Here is an 18,254-nt window from a genome sequence, read left to right on the forward strand (position 1 = left end):
AGTAAATCAGAATGTCTTATAATGGGAGATTTTAACTTTACAGATATTGACTGGAACTTGTAGTTGGTCAATCACACACTAGAATGACTTTTGTGGATTTCTTGGATGACTGTTTTCTAAAGCAACATGTTGGAGAGGCAACTAGATGGATTAATACTCTTGATCTGATTATCAGTAGTGATTCTTCATGCATTAAGAAGCCGCAGATAAAAGAACCACTGGCAGACAGTGATCACAATGTATTGATGTGTGAATTATTTAAAGATGTTTCTACCATCAAGGCTACAGGGAAGGGCTTTTGCTTTCGTAAAAGTGACTGCAGAGGTTTCAGACAGTTTGTAAATTCTGTACAGTGCGATCAACTGATGATGTTATCAACAGTCAATTCTAAATGGGGAGCCTTCAGGGACTTAATTTTGGAGGCTACTAGGCTTTTCATTCCAACTAAGAAATACTCTTCAAGGTTTAGGCCTAAATAGATGTCAGATGAATTAATGAAGCTAGTAGCAGAGAAGAAGATTGTATGGGATGCATATCAGAATGTATGGGATGCAAGTCACAAACGAGGTTAAGCAGGCGAAGGCAGATTATGAGAAATCTTTGACAAAGGATGAAAATAAAAACAGCAAGGAGTTGTTTACTTATGTAAACTCTAGAAGGAAAGGGATAAATCAGATTGGACCACTTAACATAAACACATTAACTGTTATTTCGACACTCCGTGCTTGGTACAGTATCAATTTATTTCTGACAACTCCCCTGGAAAACAACGGAAACCGCCCTGTACAAATATCGTATTGCTTTCTCCAGATAACATTTCATTTTTAGTAGTCTCTAGTCGCAATAGGTGACAGGTCCCAGATTTATTCTTTTCCCACACATTATTGACCTGCGAGGACAAAACAGGTCATGGGAACCACATGAGGGGAACGCAGGGGTATATATATTAGGAAAGGGGAAAGCAAGAGAGATATCTTTTTCTTTGGTGAGACAGATGAGTGAGGAGAGTTTTTGGAAAGATTCGGGAGTTTTTTGAGTTAAGGAAAGAATTAAGTAATTAATCAATCGAGAGAAGAAAGAAAAGTAAAGAAATGAACTTCTGGACCAGTACGACGGGCCCCGAGGCGTCGCTGATTTCTTTGAGTAAGTCAACCTTTGTTGCTTTGGAACAAGCTGCACTGAATTGCCTAGAGTCAAACCTGCCCTACTCTTATTGTTTTCGCGTTTATAAGACATCTCTCCTCACATATATGTACCCAGACAATTGTTGTAACAATTTTTGGTACTCAGGTTTTAACAATTAATTTGACTTATTGACTCAAATGACAAAACACCAATTAAAACTACTAAATAGACCCAGTTTGTTATACTATCATTAGAATAGTAGCATGTTATGACAGGCACCAATTATCTTGTTACTTGTGAGAGTGACGAGCGAAGAACCTACATGAAGAACACCAATGCCCAGTTATACCAACAGTAATAATGTTTGAACCTGCTATATTGTTGTATCTAACCTGTCTCATATAAGTGACACAAGTCATGATATTATTTTTTTTTAAATGTTGTGTTGTACAATTTAGTGTTTTAATAAACCTTGTTTTGTTTGTTTACCCCTTTTTGTCTCTTGACCATTCTTTCTATTTGCACATAACTCACTGATTAAGCTTGTAAAAGAACCATTGTTTTGCGGTACTCTTGAATCTCATTATAAAGAAAGGTTCTTGAGTAAAATCACAACGCGGTCTTCGATGTTGCAGGGTAAGTTTACAGAACACAAGATCTTTGTCGTAATCTAACTGCTAGGTGATCATATGTAACCCAGGCCTCCTGGAGTACTCATGTTAATGATAGTCTTGCCCGGTGGCTTTTTATTATGCAATGAACGTTGAGTAATTGTATGGGCTGATTGTCTTAATCGTTATGTAAAGAAAGGATTATCCGGAAAGCACATTATAACGAGAAGCCTGTGGAACATGTGTCTGTTATTGTTATTATTATTATTATCATTTCATTTATTGTAAACGAATTCTCTTGATAAATAAAATTGTATTGTATTGTATTGTATTATTATTATTATGATAATTATTACTTATAACTTAACACTATTTATGAAGAGTTGAATCTTCAAAGGAATGTTTCACACAACTGAACGAAACCAAAGCAGTTGTTTTGCCTCAACCTAGGGTACTAAATAGATTTGGAGATAGGCATACAATGAACATAATAAATAGCTTGTTGGCAAGCGTTAATTTCAGGCTCAGGAGAGGTTATTCAATCTCCAAAGTAAAATTCCTAGTAAGAAAATTTTTGATACTCAGTGATACAGTAGAATAGATTTTCAATGCGGATCAATCACTACTTCTGTTTACAGAGTGGAACGTATTATGTGTAATGACTTCATTGTCTTTTCTGTTAGCTAACAATTTTGTAGGCAAAAACTGATTTAACTGATGAATTGCAACTTGTCAAGAAATTTACTCTTCTTAACAGTTCTTGTTTCTGAATTACCCTGAGAGAGAGAGAGAGAGAGAGAGAGAGAGAGAGAGAGAGAGAGAGAGAGAGAGAGAGAGAGAGAGAGAGAGAAATAACCAAGAAAGAGAAGAATGATGATATACATCTCAGAACACTAGGTGTGCCAAGTCGATACTCACCAGATGTAGTCTCTGGGAATAAAAAATCAAAAAACAAAGAAAAAAAATAATAATCGCTGACATGGAATAACTTTTTCAGGTAATTGACAATTCCTGTATAAAAGAAGGTATCCTGCATGCTGTGGCCTAAAAATTAGTAACAATTTTGCGATTGGTGTCGACAAATAATTAAACGTACGATATGCAGATATAGATCATCAGATAGTATGATCAAAAGTTACTGGTATCAGGTAAATATTGTATGCTTTCTTAGGGATTCTTAGCAAATCCTATTATGGAATGATAAAATATAATGGGAATGAAAGGTGCTATCATTCCCATCACCGGATGTTATAGTTGAAACACGTTTAGCAGGGCTACAATAGAAAAAACAAAGGAAATCACTAGTGTGTCGAAAGCAACGAAGTCAAAAGTATACAATGAGAGGAAAACGAAAGGGAATGCATCTGTAAAAGTGAGAAATGCGGCATAAAGTAATACACCGAAACGCAGGAATTTAAAGCGATTTGTGCGTGAGAATAGAAGGTACAGTGTGCAGCAAATTACTAAAAATTTAATTTAGGTAAAGAAAGACCCATTTCCTACTGAACTAAGCAGCGATAAATTAAGAATCTGGAATTTGGTAGTTGTGTGCCCATACGAAAAACCAGTTCGTTCTCTAAAAAAATAGGAAGATTCAACGGGAGTAGTCTGCCCACGCCAAAAATGGACTGGGGATCTTTGGAAGGAAGATGATCTGGTCTGACGAGTTTCGATTTACGCTTTTATTCACCAATAGTAGAATTAAAGTGTGTCCTGAATCCATGCAGTCGGAAAGTCTTTCCCCACCACTAAAGCCGCTTGAAGGAGTATCATGATATTAGGTTTATTGTCGGCACATAATACCGCATTACCTCGACAGCAATGGTGCAACACTGGAGACCATCCACACAACCGTGTATTGTGCAGCGGTTGCAGCCACGAGGATTAATGGAAGAGAAACGAGAGACTAGCAGCAGAAGAACCGAAAACAGAAGGAACCACCAGCTTGGGAAAGAAGACTTCAGCAGAAGATAGAAGAATCAAGAGTCAAGATAGGCCATTTGACCCAGTACCAACGGGGCAACAGGAGTAAGAAATTAATTGGAAAAGTGAAGAGCATCCTCAAGAGAGACAGCGTCCACAAAAAAAACCAGATTATGGTATTAGGTCCCCTGTAAATGATTACATCTATCCATATTTATTTTGTCTGTAAATTGCGTGTGTTCTCTGGTCGATTTTCCTGTTTGCTGGACGAAAAAACCCCAATTCAGTGGGGGAGAAAACCTTGCTATCTATACCTGAGACTGACTAACTCAGCCATGGATTGAAAAAAGCCCACTAAAGTTTCTCGCGTCATCGACGGGATTCTAACCCGGGCATTTTCCACCCGGTGTGGGGAGGACGGTGACGATACCACTGTGCTACCGCGCAGACAGACAGCGTCCACAGCAAATATGAGACAAAAAATCAGAGAATAGGAGAGTACTTGGACACATTGAAGCAGAACCTCCTTACATACAGCTAGAGACTACGCCAATACAAAGAGAGCTCCCAGAGGAAAATAAACAACCGAATCTTCGATGAGGACTAAAGAGGCTTCTACAGGTATCTCGGAGAAGACGGGCAAGAAGGAATCGGACAACCCGAGAAGAAGACGATTGAGGAGTTCTGGCGAAACATATGGAGCAGGGAAGTAAGACATAACAGCCGATCCACCTGGTTAGAACTAGAACGAAAGAAAACCAAGGACGTACAAGAAATGAGAAAGTGGGAGATTCGGAAACAAAAAGTAAAACAGCCGATCAAGAACTATCCCAACTAGCGAACTCCAGGAATAGATAACGTTCACAACTACAAATACAAGAACGTCACTTGCACACAGAAGCACCTGGCAGAGCAGTTCACCCGAACGATAAGGCACCCAGAGACAATCCCGAAGTTTCTCTCTCAAGAAATCACATATCTGAAGTCTAAAGGTGAAGATACAAGAAACTCAGCGAAATACAGGCCAATAACCTGCCTCATAACAATGTACAAGATCCTGACAAGCTGCATAACCAGGAAGATTTCAGACCACTTGGAGAGCCAGAACATAATGGCCGAACAGCAGAAAGGATGCAGGGAGCAAAGGATACAAGGAGCAATTAACTATAGATGCCGCGGTTATAGAGCAAGCCTTCAAGAAGCGCTACAACATGTACACATCCTACATCGATTACCGGATGGCCTTCGACTCCGTGACTCATAACGGGCTAATAGGGGCGCTGAACATGTACAAAGTCAATCCGAGAGACGCAAACTTCTAAGGAGAAACGATGGCAAAATGGAGTACCACCGTTAAGGTCGAAAACATCACAACCTGGCCAATTCCCATCAGGAGTGTAATGTTTCAGGGAGATGCCTAGCAAGTACGGATATAATCTCAAAGAAGAACCTGTACACTCCACCCACCTGATATACATGGATGTCATCAAGCTCGACGCGGGAACTACCCCAGATCACCGAAGAATTCAGCAATGATATTAGGATGGAATTTGGTCTATACAAATGCACACAGATTGCACCAGGGAAAATTAGTCAACCAAAATACCAGCTGCAGACTGGTAAGTCTGCAGCTGGTATTTTGGTTGACTAATCGAAGCCATGGCAGAGGGATTGGCCTACAAATACTTGGGGACGATGCAGGCTCAGCAGTTACAGCACAAGGAAATTAAGGCCCGATTAGCCAAAAAATACCATCAGAGACTCAGAAGCCTGCTGAAAGCAAAGTTGAACAGAGGGAACACAATGAAAGCTATAAAGGCCTATGCAATCCCAATGCTAACATACTCCTTCAGGGTCATATTTGGGATAACATCAAACTGGAGTATATCATGAGAAAGACAAGGACAATCATGACCTAGAGCCGCCAACACCACCCGAAATCAGCATTGGAGAGACTGACAATTGCCTGAGAGGTAGGGGCCTGATAGATCTCATTGAGCAATAGAAGACAGCGATAGTTAACCTGAATGATTACTTCCAGAAACATACAGCAGCACTCCACCTGGCCATAAGGAAGGTAGAAAAACCCTATACCCCCATTCAACCAAAGCGAGGAGTCCCCTCAGAACCAGGAGGCACAAACGAATCTAGAAAGTTTGGCAGAGAAAACACTCCATGGCAGCCACTACAATGATATCCATCAAGATCACCTTGATAAAATTGCTTCCAATGGCTCACGAGCGAGACGCTCTTCCCCGACACTGAAGGATTCATGGTTGCCATCGAAGACGAAGTAGTGAATAGCAGGAACTATAGAAAATACGTCGCTATGGAGTCCGGATTGTCCGATGACACATGTCGACAATGCCAACTGGCCTCAGAAACGATCCAACACATCACCGCTGGATGCAAAGTGATCACCCAGACTGAGTACACTCATAGACACGACTAGGTAGCCAGGATAATACACCAGAAGCTAGCAAGGAAATACCAGTTGTTTGAAGAAAGTGTACCGTACTAGAAGTACGAATCCCAGGCAGTACCAGAGACCCCAACCCACAAACTGTACTGGGACTGCGCCATAATAACAGATCCTGCAATAAGAGCTGTTGGAACGAGTACAGAGAAGGGCAACAAGATTAGTGAATGGACCAATGGGTTGCTCTTACGAAGTAAGGCTTAAGTTTTGCAGATTACAGTGTCTGGAGACCAGAAACCGGAGAGGTGATCTGATTGAAGTGTATAAAATTTTGAATGTTTGAGCATGCTCAATGCTGATGGGATTCTTCGTCTTGCTCAGAATAATCACCTGAGAGGGCATAGATTCAAATTGAGGAAAGAGAGTTGTAGGATAGATGTGCGGAAGTTTGCCTTTAACCAGTGGGTAGTTGATTGGTGGAACAGATTTCCATCTTTTGTTGTGGAAGTTGATAGCTAAAATAAATTTAAGCCTGAGCTGGACAGGTATTTAGAACGAACGGAGGGGTGAAATAGGAGCAGTTTTTTTTTTTTTTTTTGGCTGATGCTGCATAAGCTTGCTTTCTTGCATGGTATGCTTCTACTAATACTAATGTTAAGATCGCAATCGTAACCAAAGCTAGCAGTGACCGCCTTTTAACGAAAAGATTATCCCTCATCTAGCTTTGTCAATGACTTTGCGAAAACTGTATGTTCCTTTATGAACTCTTAATATTGCTATGATTCAATTTATGTAATGCAATTTTATAAGGCGAACCCTAAGTGAAAAAGTTTACTTTATTTATAGTTGGTTGCTGTAGGGGTTTTTAGGCACATCAGACACTTAGACAATATTACGCCGTATATTATACGTCTGTTTATTGCGTGAGTTCTGTAGTCTATTTGCTTTCTTATGGCCGAAAACACCATATTACCCTACCCTGCTAATCGAGCCTCATTGCGTAAAATGCCCATAAAAATTTCTAGCGTCATTGTTTGGATTCGAACTCAGATCTTTTTCATTCAGAGTGAGGAGGAGGGTGAGGGTGATTATAGTAACTCTGCTGTTCACGATGGTTCACTTATAGTAAAGCTGTAAATTCCAGGTTTTCCGTGAGATTTACTAATTGGATCCTCATGCTTTTTAACAATCAAATCAAACATCGCCTGGGCTCTCGTATGGCGGTGAACCGCCAGAATAGTAGTTTCGTCACTGTTTATTTACGTGCTACAGGTATACACTACTTACTTACTAGTATTAGTAATAGCAAATGATGCAAGCTCAGCATCAGTATAAAAAAAAAAAAAAATATATATATATATATCCACCTTATACTGTATGGCAATACCCCTATTAATTTGTGCATTTCTTCCTTAAAAAATACTATTTTCAAACTACCCACTTCCACCACGCTAGACAGAAGTTTGTTCCAAAGATGATATCTCTTTGGCTGAAAGCAAATTTGTGTTGATTTATTTCAAAATGTTAATCATTTTCAGTTCGTGCGACTTGATGACAATCTGCCTAGAAAAACTTATGACATTTGTGTATTTTATAATTAATTTTTAATTGATTGGTATGAAATGTTTGAACTGTCCAATAGAGGTGTGTGAGCTGCACACGTGCTTGCTCGTGTTTGACGCCAGTTGTGGTAAATAATGTTATTGACTTTGTGCACATTACTTTATGGGTGTTGAAAGTTATGAGCAAAGGTGCAGTCAAGTTTGGACACACCTGGGTATTGCCACGATATTATTATTATATATTAAGCAGTCAGTGTGCTCCTTAGTGGCAAGGCCACCCTGACTGCATTTACGGCGTAAAAAAAACAACTTTCTGATATCCGTAAATCAAAGGCCAAATATCAACGTAATTTTATATTATACAGTACTATGTATTGTATTATAGTTTTTTTTTTTTTTTTTTTACATTAAGAACAATAAAAAATTCCCCCCCGGGGGGTTACATTCGATTTAACGGACACCCCTTCTCCCCTATTAGTCCGTTAAATTGAGCATTTCTGTACTGATTAAGTCATTGAATGCAGACATTGTAGGAATAGCGGAAACATGGTATCACTCAGACATAAGTGATGCTGAATTTGAATGTGGGGAGTACAATGTATACAAGAGAGGTGGAGGGGTTATGCTTTTAGCTTAGAAGAATATTAAAATCTGAGGCAGTGCATCTAGTTGGCTTTGGTGACAAGTGCAGTGTTGAGTCAGTTTGGTGTGATATAAGCACTGGGAAAACAAAATTGAGAGCTGGAGTATATTACAGGCCTAATGATTTTGATGAGTATACCAAACAGCTATACAGGAAAATAGAGTGGGCCAGCATATCAGAATGTCTCATAATGGTGGATTTTAACTTTCCAGATGTTGTCTGGAATTTGGGGTTTGATCACTCACACACTAGCAAAACTTTTGATTTCTTAGATGACTGTTTTCTACAGCAGCATGTTGGAGAGGCAATAAGAGGAAGCAATTCTCTTAATCTGGTTATCAGCAGTGATTCTTCATGCATTAAGAATCTGCAGATAAAAGACCCGCTCGATGGCAGCGGGCATAGTGTACTAATGTGGAATTTAAATTAAAGACATAACTACCATTAGTGTGTTAATTGTCTGATGGCACCAGGGGTTCCCCCCATCTAAGTTGAATGGATATTTTGCATCTACATTCAAATATGAGGAATTCTTTAGGAAAGGGGATGCCAGAAGTTTATTAAACTCTAACAAGGAGCTAATGATTTTGTGATAACCGAAAGGAAAGTGGGGGAGAAATCGTTGAAGATCAACCTAAAAAAAAAAGACATTGGGGTGGATGGAACTATCCGATTTTATTATTGGAGGCAGCAAAGGATGTAAGCAAACCCTTAGCCATAATTATGAGAGCATCCTTGGATTCAGGGGAGGTCTGTATGGACAGATGTGTAAATATATCCCCAATTTATAAAGTGTGGTCAAAATGCGATGAGTAATTACAGACCTGTTAGCTTAATGTCTTTTCTAGGCAAAATAATGGAATCTCTGGTTAAAGAAGTAATGCAGGACCATTTGGATAGGCATGCAATTTACTGCAATCACAGCATGGATTAGTCAAGGGGTGGTCTTGTCTAACCAATTTGATAAGTTACTATGATGCAGTGACCAAGGAACTGGACGAAAAAAATAATTTTGATATCATATACCTTGATTTCAGGAAGGCTTTTGATACTGCTGCAGATAAAAGACTGCTGTGCAAACTGGAGCAATGTGGCATTAAGGGCAAGTTACTGCTATGGATAAAGGGGTGGTTATCAGTGGTACTGCTCTTTGTGGGATAATATTATTAGTGGAGTTCCCCAGGGTTCAGTTCTTGGTCCATAGTTGTTTTCAATATTTATCAATGATATTGATGAAGATATAACAGGCTTAATGTCTAAGTTTGCTGATGATACAAAGGTTGGCAGGGTGGTTAATGACAGTCATTAGGATGAGCTACTGCAACAAGATTTAGGAAAATTGGGTTGATAGGCTAAGAAATGGCAGTTGAAGTTTAACATTGTCAAATGCAAGGTACTGCACATGGGTGGCAGTAATCCCAGAGTAACATCAACTGTGTGGTACTACACCCAGGGTTAGTGGAAAATGAAAAAGATCTGGGGGTAATTGGACAGTCAGATAAGAAATTCTCCAAACAGTGCAGGCATGCTGCTAAGACAGCTCATGGGGGGTTTGTCAATGATATACAGAAACTTTGCTGGCAGGTATAAGGTGATTATCCCTTTGTATAAGGCCATGGTTAGGCTGCATTTTGAGTACTGTATACCAGTCTAGAGGCCTCATTTTTGGAAGGATATAGATCTGCTGGATATTAATATCTCTTATGCAGAGAAGGGTAACCAGATTGTGGAAGATAACAAAAGGGTATCCTTCCCTAGAGAGGCTTTAGTTCTGCATATTGCAGCGTCTCGAGACTAGGCAGCTGTGGGGAGATCTGACCGAGGTGTTTAAAGCCTTGGATGGATTGACTAAGCTGAATGTTAATGGTATTCTTCCTCTTGCTGAGACTACGTACATATGAGGGGACATAAATTCAAGTTGAGGATGGATGGTTTCAGTATAGATGTGTGGAAGATTTCCTTCAGCCAGCGGGTGGTTATTTGCTGGAACAGGCTTTCATCCATTGTTGTGGAAGTGAATGGGTTTAATAAATTCAAGGGAGAACTAGACAAATTCTTGGAGGATACCAAATGGGAGTACTGTGTTTTGTTTTTTTTTGACTGATGCTATATAACCTTACTTTCTTGCATCATTTGCCCTTACTACTACTACTAATTTATCTTTGATTTTAGTTAAAATTAAAGATGGATCAAAAATTATTTTAATTAGACATTGCAATTATAGCAAATCAATTAGTTTATGATTATCAAGTTCAAATGTATCTAGTAATTTTCTATTAGTATTTAATTAAAATTAGTATAATACAGAGCTATGATGCTCAATACTTTCTACGTTTTATATCAATATTTGTAGAAGAATAAGAGAAAATTACCTGAATATGATACGTAGAACCCTTCCTAATGACACTCTCCAGCAAATAAATGAAAATAAAATTAATACAGTGATAAAATTAATTAAAAAACAATTAACAAATTAAAACAAGTTCAATGCAAATTTTGAAAAAAACGTCTTTCCTTCTTGAAGCTGACAGGGCTTTTCAGCCATATGTCTTGATCACAGGAATGGAAATATGTTTATTTGCTTGAAAGTGTCATTAGGAAGTGCTGACATATCATTGAGGTAAATTTCTCTTATCCTTCTACAAATTGTAATTCTCTAATGTAAATTTGATAAAAGAAAGGGCTCTTCTGAAGGGCAACATAAATAATTAATGAAATTGTTTGAATTTAATGTCTAAGTTTGCTGATGATACAAAGGTTGGCAGTGTGGTTAATGACAGTCATTAGGGTGAGCTACTGCAACAAGATCTAGTAAAATTGGGTCGATGGGCTAAGAAATGGCAGTTGAAGTTTAACATTGTCAAATGCAAGGTACTGCACATGGGTGGCAGTAACCCCAGAGTAACATCAACTGTGTGATACTACACCCAAGGTTAATGGAAAATGAAAAAGATCTGGGGGTAATTGGACAGTCAGATATGAAATTCTCCAAACAGTGCAGACATGCTGCTAGGACAGCTCATGGGGGGTTTGTCAGTGATATACAAAAACTTTGCTAGCAGGGATAAGGAGGTGATTATCCCTTTGTATGGCCATGGTTAGGCTGCATAAATAGTGTGTTCAGCTCATGGGGGTTTGTCAATGATATACAGAAACTTTGCTAGCAGGGATAAGGAGGTGATTATGCCTTTGTTTGGCCATGGTTAGGCTGCATAAATAGTGTTCATAAATCTGTTATGAAAAGCATGTATAAATTTTGAATTGCTATTAATATTTATACTTTAAAATGTAATTATCATGTGTAGGCATTATGTATGTTTATGAGTAGTGATATAAAAACAAATTTATTTGTTTTAGATTAGGATCCTATAGCCAGTATAAAAAGAAAAGATCCCATAATAGTTCAGAAGTTGGATAAAAATTAAAATCATGTCAAACAGAAGAATATATCTGCACCCTTTTATTAATCCCATGCAAAAAATAGTACTTTATGAGACAAAAGCGGTAAGTGTCTTATATTTGATTTCTCTGAAAGTTCATACATTTTATTAGCTCTTATATTGGTTACAATGAAACATAAAGCCCTTTTATATGGTTGTGTAAAGAATATAACTATAATGTCTCCTTCATTGTAGTTGATCAGATGTGTAACACTAGTTGTATGTATTTTGAGTGTACTCTTTTTAATGTAGTGACATTTGTCACATGAGCTGTGTTTATGTTACTCATTAATATTAGCATTGCTCAAATTGAGAAAGATTGGAATTCCAGTTGGTAAGTTTATTTTTTGAAATTCAGCTTAAAAAATTCCAAATGCTAAGAAAATTATTGCCAATTATAAATTGCAGCATATTTGTAACAAATCATGTCAGAAAACCTGAGAAAACTGTGCATAATATGATATATATATACCTGGTGTCCTTAAAATCAACATTGATTTTTATTGAGGGAATTGTGCATTAAAATACAAGAAGAAAAGTCTACACTCAGTTTGAAGTAGGAGCAGCAGGTTTTGAGTTGGTGTTAAACAGATTAGTGACTGCATTTCTGCTTTTAGTGTTTTGCAAATATCGTGAAGTGGAGTATGTAAATCAGATTGTTGCACAAAAATGTTATGTAAGTTATACTGTATTTTTTATAAAACATGATGAAAATGTAAGGCGACAACAAACTGATTGTTGCTATGGTACAGTAACTTCATTACATCTGATTGAGGTGTACAAGGCCTTTGAATAGTTTGAGCAAGCTGAATGCTGATGGGATTCTTCCTCTTACTCAGATTATGCACCCGAGGGGGCATAAATTCAAATTGAGGAAAGATAGTTGTAGGATGTGCGGAAATTTGCCTTTAGCCAGTAGGTAGTTGATTGCTGGAACAAGCTTCCATCTGTCGTTGTGGAAGTTGACAGCTTAAATAAATTCAAGACAGAACTAGACAAATTTTTGAAGTGGATAGGTGGGTGAAATGAGAAGGTTTTTGTTTATGTTTTTGGCTGATGCTGTATAAGCTTGCTTTCTTGCATCATATGTCTCTGCTAAGCTAACATGTGGGGTGAGTATAAGAGCATTAACATTAGCAGAATATGCAGACATTCACTTTTTGTATGGTGTATATGAAGGAAATGCATATGAAATAGGTATATTGTTCATTCTTTTATTATTTTAATGATTATAGTGATTTATTGCTATTAGTAAAATAATAAGAGGAGTTTACCTCAATATAGTGCGTAGAACACTTCCTTATGATACTCTCCAGAAATTTAAAATGAAAAAAATCGAAAACTTACCGGTACATTAGAGTAAAATATAAATAATTAAATAATCAATTTAACACAATTCAAATCAATATAAAACAATTAAAAATCAAATGAACACAATTAAAAGAATAACAAAAATATTCAAAACGATTTTCCTTCCTAAATACTTAACGTTCAACGTAATTATACGCGACTATTAATTGCAGAAACCGTTGAAATTAAATTACACGAGAATTCTGTTAATGTTCGGCGGCCATATTTGATCTCCGATGCGTGGACCTTTACGCGCATGCGCGAAGACAAATAATCTCTATTTAAGTATCAGGTTTAACCCGATTCGGTAATTTTCATTCCTGTGATCACGACATACGGTCGAAAAGCGTTGTCAGCTTCAAGGAAGGAAAATCGTTTTGAATATTTTCGTTATTCTTTTAATTGCGTTAATTTGATTTTTAATTGTTTTCTATTGATTTGAATTGTGTTAAATTGATTATTTAATTATTTATATTTTACTCTAATGTACCGGTAAGTTTTCGATTTTTTTCGTTTTTTCCGTTTTAAATTTCTGGAGGGTATCATAAGGAAGTGTTCTACGCACTATATTGAGGTAAACTCCTCTTATTATTTTACTAATATTATCATCTACGTAGAACATATTGAGTAGTACAGCTCTGATTCATACTATCTAAGTGATTTATTGCATACGAAATATTGATTTGTGATTTGTGTTATTACGTAAAATCAAGTATTTTCAGCTTAGAAATAAATTCTTCTGCAGTTCTATTAATTATAGTGACTGGAATAATAAAATTAAAACTGTTTTCTATAATATTCATATCACTGTAATAATAAAATTAAATTTTTTTCTATAATGTTCAAATAAAATTATATACTTACTTTTTCTGTATGACAGGCTTGTTAAATAAATGTCTATAATAACTTTACCTGTTCATTTTATATTACAGCGATTTTATCTTGTGAGCTCCAATAATACCCAGACCAAATTTAGAGTTCTCAAAATTGACAGAATGGAACCGAGAGAACTTGTGGTGATTGATGATAAGGTAAATTTATTTTATTTTATTCATTACTGTTAGCTTAATATGATAGCATAGCTTAATTTATTATGGTACTCGCCTTTTTTTTATAATCTGCAATTGATGTTTAAATAGGGTGGATGATAATTTTAATTTAAATTAGGAGTAAGTAAGTTGGGGTTTAAAAACAGAAGTTAAAATATGCGCAAGGAAGTAGAAGTGCACGTCTTCGTCCTTGGTTGTCAATATTAAAGTTGAAAATAAATGTTTAATACTGGAGGCCAATAGCCATAACAAGTGACTTTCGTTATCCACGTCTTCAGTTGGCAATGATGGGTTGAGAGTGAACGCGAGTATTTAAGAAAGCTAAGTTCCCATGATGCTCCTGGTTACATGTGGAAATCTCAGGTGCATGAGATTCTAAGCCGGAGCAATGTTGTAAGGTAGTTTGGTATTTAATACTTGGAGGTTGGAATGGCAGCGGAACCATTCTATGACTAGGGCTTCATATTGGAAAATTTTAAAACTGGATTTTAATTTGATAATGGGAATGGCTGAGTCTACTAAGGGGGTGTGATTGTGAGTTTGAACATGTGATGCTAGTTCTGTGTTGGTTTGGCCTGTCTTAAAACTATTGTAGTGGTAGTATGCGTGTGTTTGATATTTTAATAGAACCATATTTTGAAGTTGTGCTACCAATGTAACATGCATTGCAGTTAGGTTGACATTTTATTAGGTAAATAATATTGCTCATAACACTGATATGATATTTTTGTGTGTCTTTGTATGAATTAAATAATGAGCCAAGTTTATTATAAGTTGAGAATGTGAGAGTGATGTTGGTACTTTTGAATATGCGGCGGAACTGATTGTAAAATTTACTATGGTAAGGTAGGATAATACGTAGATTATTATTAGAGGTGTGTGTGGGTGGATTGTTAATATTATTTTGGACGGTGAAAATGGTTTGTTGAATTAATTGAGTAGGGTACCTTCTAGATGTGAATTTTGTTGTAAGATATTGAAGTTCATGATTGAGATCGTTTTGTGTAGAACTGTATTTTATAGCATTGTGAATCTGATTATAAAGAACGGCTTTTTTTATGTTAAGGGGATGGTGCAAATCAAAATGTAGGTACTTGCCAGTATGGGTATTTTTTCTAAAAATTCTTGTTCCTAGTTTGGTGTCATTCCTATATATGGTGAGGTTCAGAAAATTAATTTGTCCGTTTTCTTCAAGTTCTAGGGTGTATTTTAATCTATTGTGTACTGAATTAAATTTAATGAAAAGATCGTCTATTGTGGATTTTGGTCCTATTAAAAGAATGTCATCTGTATATCTTATGAATAATTTTATATCTGGGGGGTATGATTGTAATACATAGTTTTCTATTGAAGCTAGGTAAATTTCAGAAAGGGGGGGGCTGAGATCCCCAAACCCATAGGTAATCCGTATATTTGCTGGTATATCTGATTGAGAAAACAAAAATATCTAGCATCTAATAAAAAGATTGTAAGTTCTAGAATACTATTAATTGAAAGGGAAGTGCAATTGGGTAAGGTATTATCGTCTGTTAAGAAATTACGTACAGTTTGTAATGTTGAAGGTAAATGTACAATGAGACTACATCGAACGATGCTATTATGTCATTGTTGGTTATTGTGATATGTTTTATTTTATCAAATGTTTGGGAGGCATTGTTTACTTTGAATTTCGAAAATCTGGTGAGGGGGAGAGATGATTTTAACTAGGAAAGAAGATAAATTAGTGCAGGCTGATTTACTGAAAGATATAGGTTGTAGTGGGTGGTTGGGTTTATGAAGTTTGGTAATTCCAAACATATGCGGTAAAATGTTGTTCCGGATGCCAATTTGTTGTAAGATGTCTAAGTTGATTTCATTGTTTGACCTTAATTTTCTTAGAATGATGTCTAGTTTGTTTTTATGTTTAGAAATATTATATGTATTGTCTAGTTTATATGTTTCTGAGTCGGAGAGTATCAATTCCATTTTTTCTATGTGTTTATTTTTATTATGTATAGAATGGTTCCACCGCCATTCCAATCTCCAAGTATTAAATACCAAACTACCTTACAACATTGCACCGGCTTGGAATCTCATGCACCTGAGATTTCCACATGTAATCAGGAGCATCATGGGAACTTAGCTTTCTTAAATACTCGCGTTCACTCTCAACCCATCATTGCCAACTGAAGACGTGGATAACGAAAGCCACTTGTTATGGCCATTGGCCTCTAGTATTAAACATTTATTTTCAACTTTAATATTGACAACCAAGGATGAAGACATGCACTTCTACTTCCTTGCGCATATTTTAACTTCTGTTTTTAAACCCCAACTTACTTATTCCTAATTTAAGTTAAAATTATCATCCACTCTATTCAAACATCAATTGCGGATTATAAAAAAAAGGCGAGTACCATAATAAATTAAGCTATGCTATCATATTAAGTCAATTATAAATGGTATTTTAAGTAATCTACAATTATCGTATTGTCATTACTGTTAGTAAATAATATAATTATTGTGTGTAGCTAAAAATTATATTACAGACTTAATTAATCCAATAATATTCATGATTAAATATGTATTAAGTGTTTTATCTGATACTAATGCTAACTGCTTAGCAGGGATGGCTATAACTGTTTTAAGGGAAAGCTACTCTCAAAAACATGATGTGGAAAAAATTGACTCACTTTTTTTTTTTTCCCTTTTTTTTTGTTACTTTTTCTTTTGTTACACTTTGAGTTGTTCCTGCTATAAAAGTTGCTTTTATTTTCTCTGCATTCTTTCTAATTGTTCTCAGCGGTTAGGTTATGTTATTTCCTAGCCTGACCTTAAAGGTTAAGTTAGGAAATAAGGTTTCCTAACTTCATCTGTCACGGCAACATGTCAATCAGTATATCGTTCTCGACTTCTACTGATAACACACACCATCTGTTTACCAAGAATGCAGGGAGAAACTGCAATAGCGGCAAACCAGTTTGACTGATAAGTTCACCATAGTTGGCTTTCTTTACCTTAGCTACTTTTCTTTTTCTCTCTGAACCTGAAGTATCTTCACCAGCACGCTTCCTTTTCACACCGTTTTCAAGTATTTTATTCATTTTTAGGGATTACAGTATAAAAAGAACAAAAACGAGGAGGCACGTTTGATACACACAAACAAAGCAGTGCATGTGTAGCAACTGATAAACAATGCAGTGTTGTGTTCAGCTGTTGTGGTTCCACCAAATTTGACTGCCATTTCTTGTAAATGCAAAGCCAAATTGAGCAAAAGCGAATTCAGTTCGTGTTATAAGTGACATTGTTCCCCTATTTATAAATCATGTATGATCAAATTCATATAGTGTAAACGAATGTTATATGAGGAGTGACCGTACTAATACTTGAGTTTGATAGTCTTTCATCAGAAGAGATTTGGACATTTGAATAGGCCATGAAGTTATATTACACACACCGCACAAAACAGATCAAAATTCCACATGGGGTTGCATCTCTAATTATATTTATTTTATATAGTAATATACTACTCTTTTGTATATATTATAGGTCCTTATTCTCCACCACTTCTAGCAAGAAAAATGTATATTATTATTTCATAAATAAAATCATTTGAATTATTATTTTATTTTCTTAGTGCATTAGATTGAAAGGCATAGACAAGTTTTAGCAGTGTATGCTAATAATAGCCGGGGAGGGTTATTGGTTGCTGAAAATTAATCTGGGATTGAGAATACAGTGACACAATGATGGTGCATTATTGACTCAAATACCTAGCCTCTTTTTTTTTATTTTTTATTATTCATTTTAGCTTATCACCACAAAGACTGTAATTTAAGATATTGTGATGTTGATGCAAAACATCTGCATTACTAATGGCCTTTGTAACACAGTACCCATTTGATTGTTCAGAAAATTAACAGATAGAGTGTGTACTATTCAGATAGTCATAACTCAAACCAAGCTTATCACCACAAAGGCTGTAATTTAAGATATTGTGATGTTGATGCAAAACATATGCATTACCAATGGCCTCTGTAATACAGAACCCATTTGATTGTTCAGAAAGTTAACAGATAGTGTGTACTATTCAGATATTCATAACTGAAACCAAGCAAAACTTTTTCTGTTTGAGTTGGTTTGTAAGTGTACA

General features: G+C 36.3%; 1 protein-coding gene across 5 annotated transcripts in view; it reads left to right on the forward strand.

The window, feature by feature from the left end:
- Nucleotides 1-7,664: 7,664 nt before the first annotated feature.
- The window catches only part of FIG4 (polyphosphoinositide phosphatase FIG4), a 150,290-nt gene continuing 139,700 nt past the window's right edge, over nt 7,665-18,254 (forward strand). For 2 of the 5 annotated variants that reach the window (XM_090379237.1, XM_090379241.1), the window contains exons 1-3: nt 7,665-7,768; nt 11,641-11,787; nt 14,006-14,104. In XM_090379237.1, the coding sequence (XP_090235363.1) occupies nt 11,713-11,787; nt 14,006-14,104 (174 nt within the window). In that variant the 5' untranslated portion in view covers nt 7,665-7,768; nt 11,641-11,712. Of the gene's footprint in view, nt 7,856-7,923; nt 7,987-11,640; nt 11,788-14,005; nt 14,105-18,254 lie in introns of those variants that run through there. The other 3 variants (XM_090379239.1, XM_090379238.1, XM_090379240.1) reach the window with 3 other exon arrangements.

This window comes from Mastigoproctus giganteus, chromosome 8 (assembly GCF_048544385.1).
Source record: "Mastigoproctus giganteus isolate SK-2022 chromosome 8, ASM4854438v1, whole genome shotgun sequence".
In the NCBI taxonomy this organism is placed as follows: Eukaryota; Metazoa; Arthropoda; class Arachnida; order Uropygi; family Thelyphonidae; genus Mastigoproctus; species Mastigoproctus giganteus.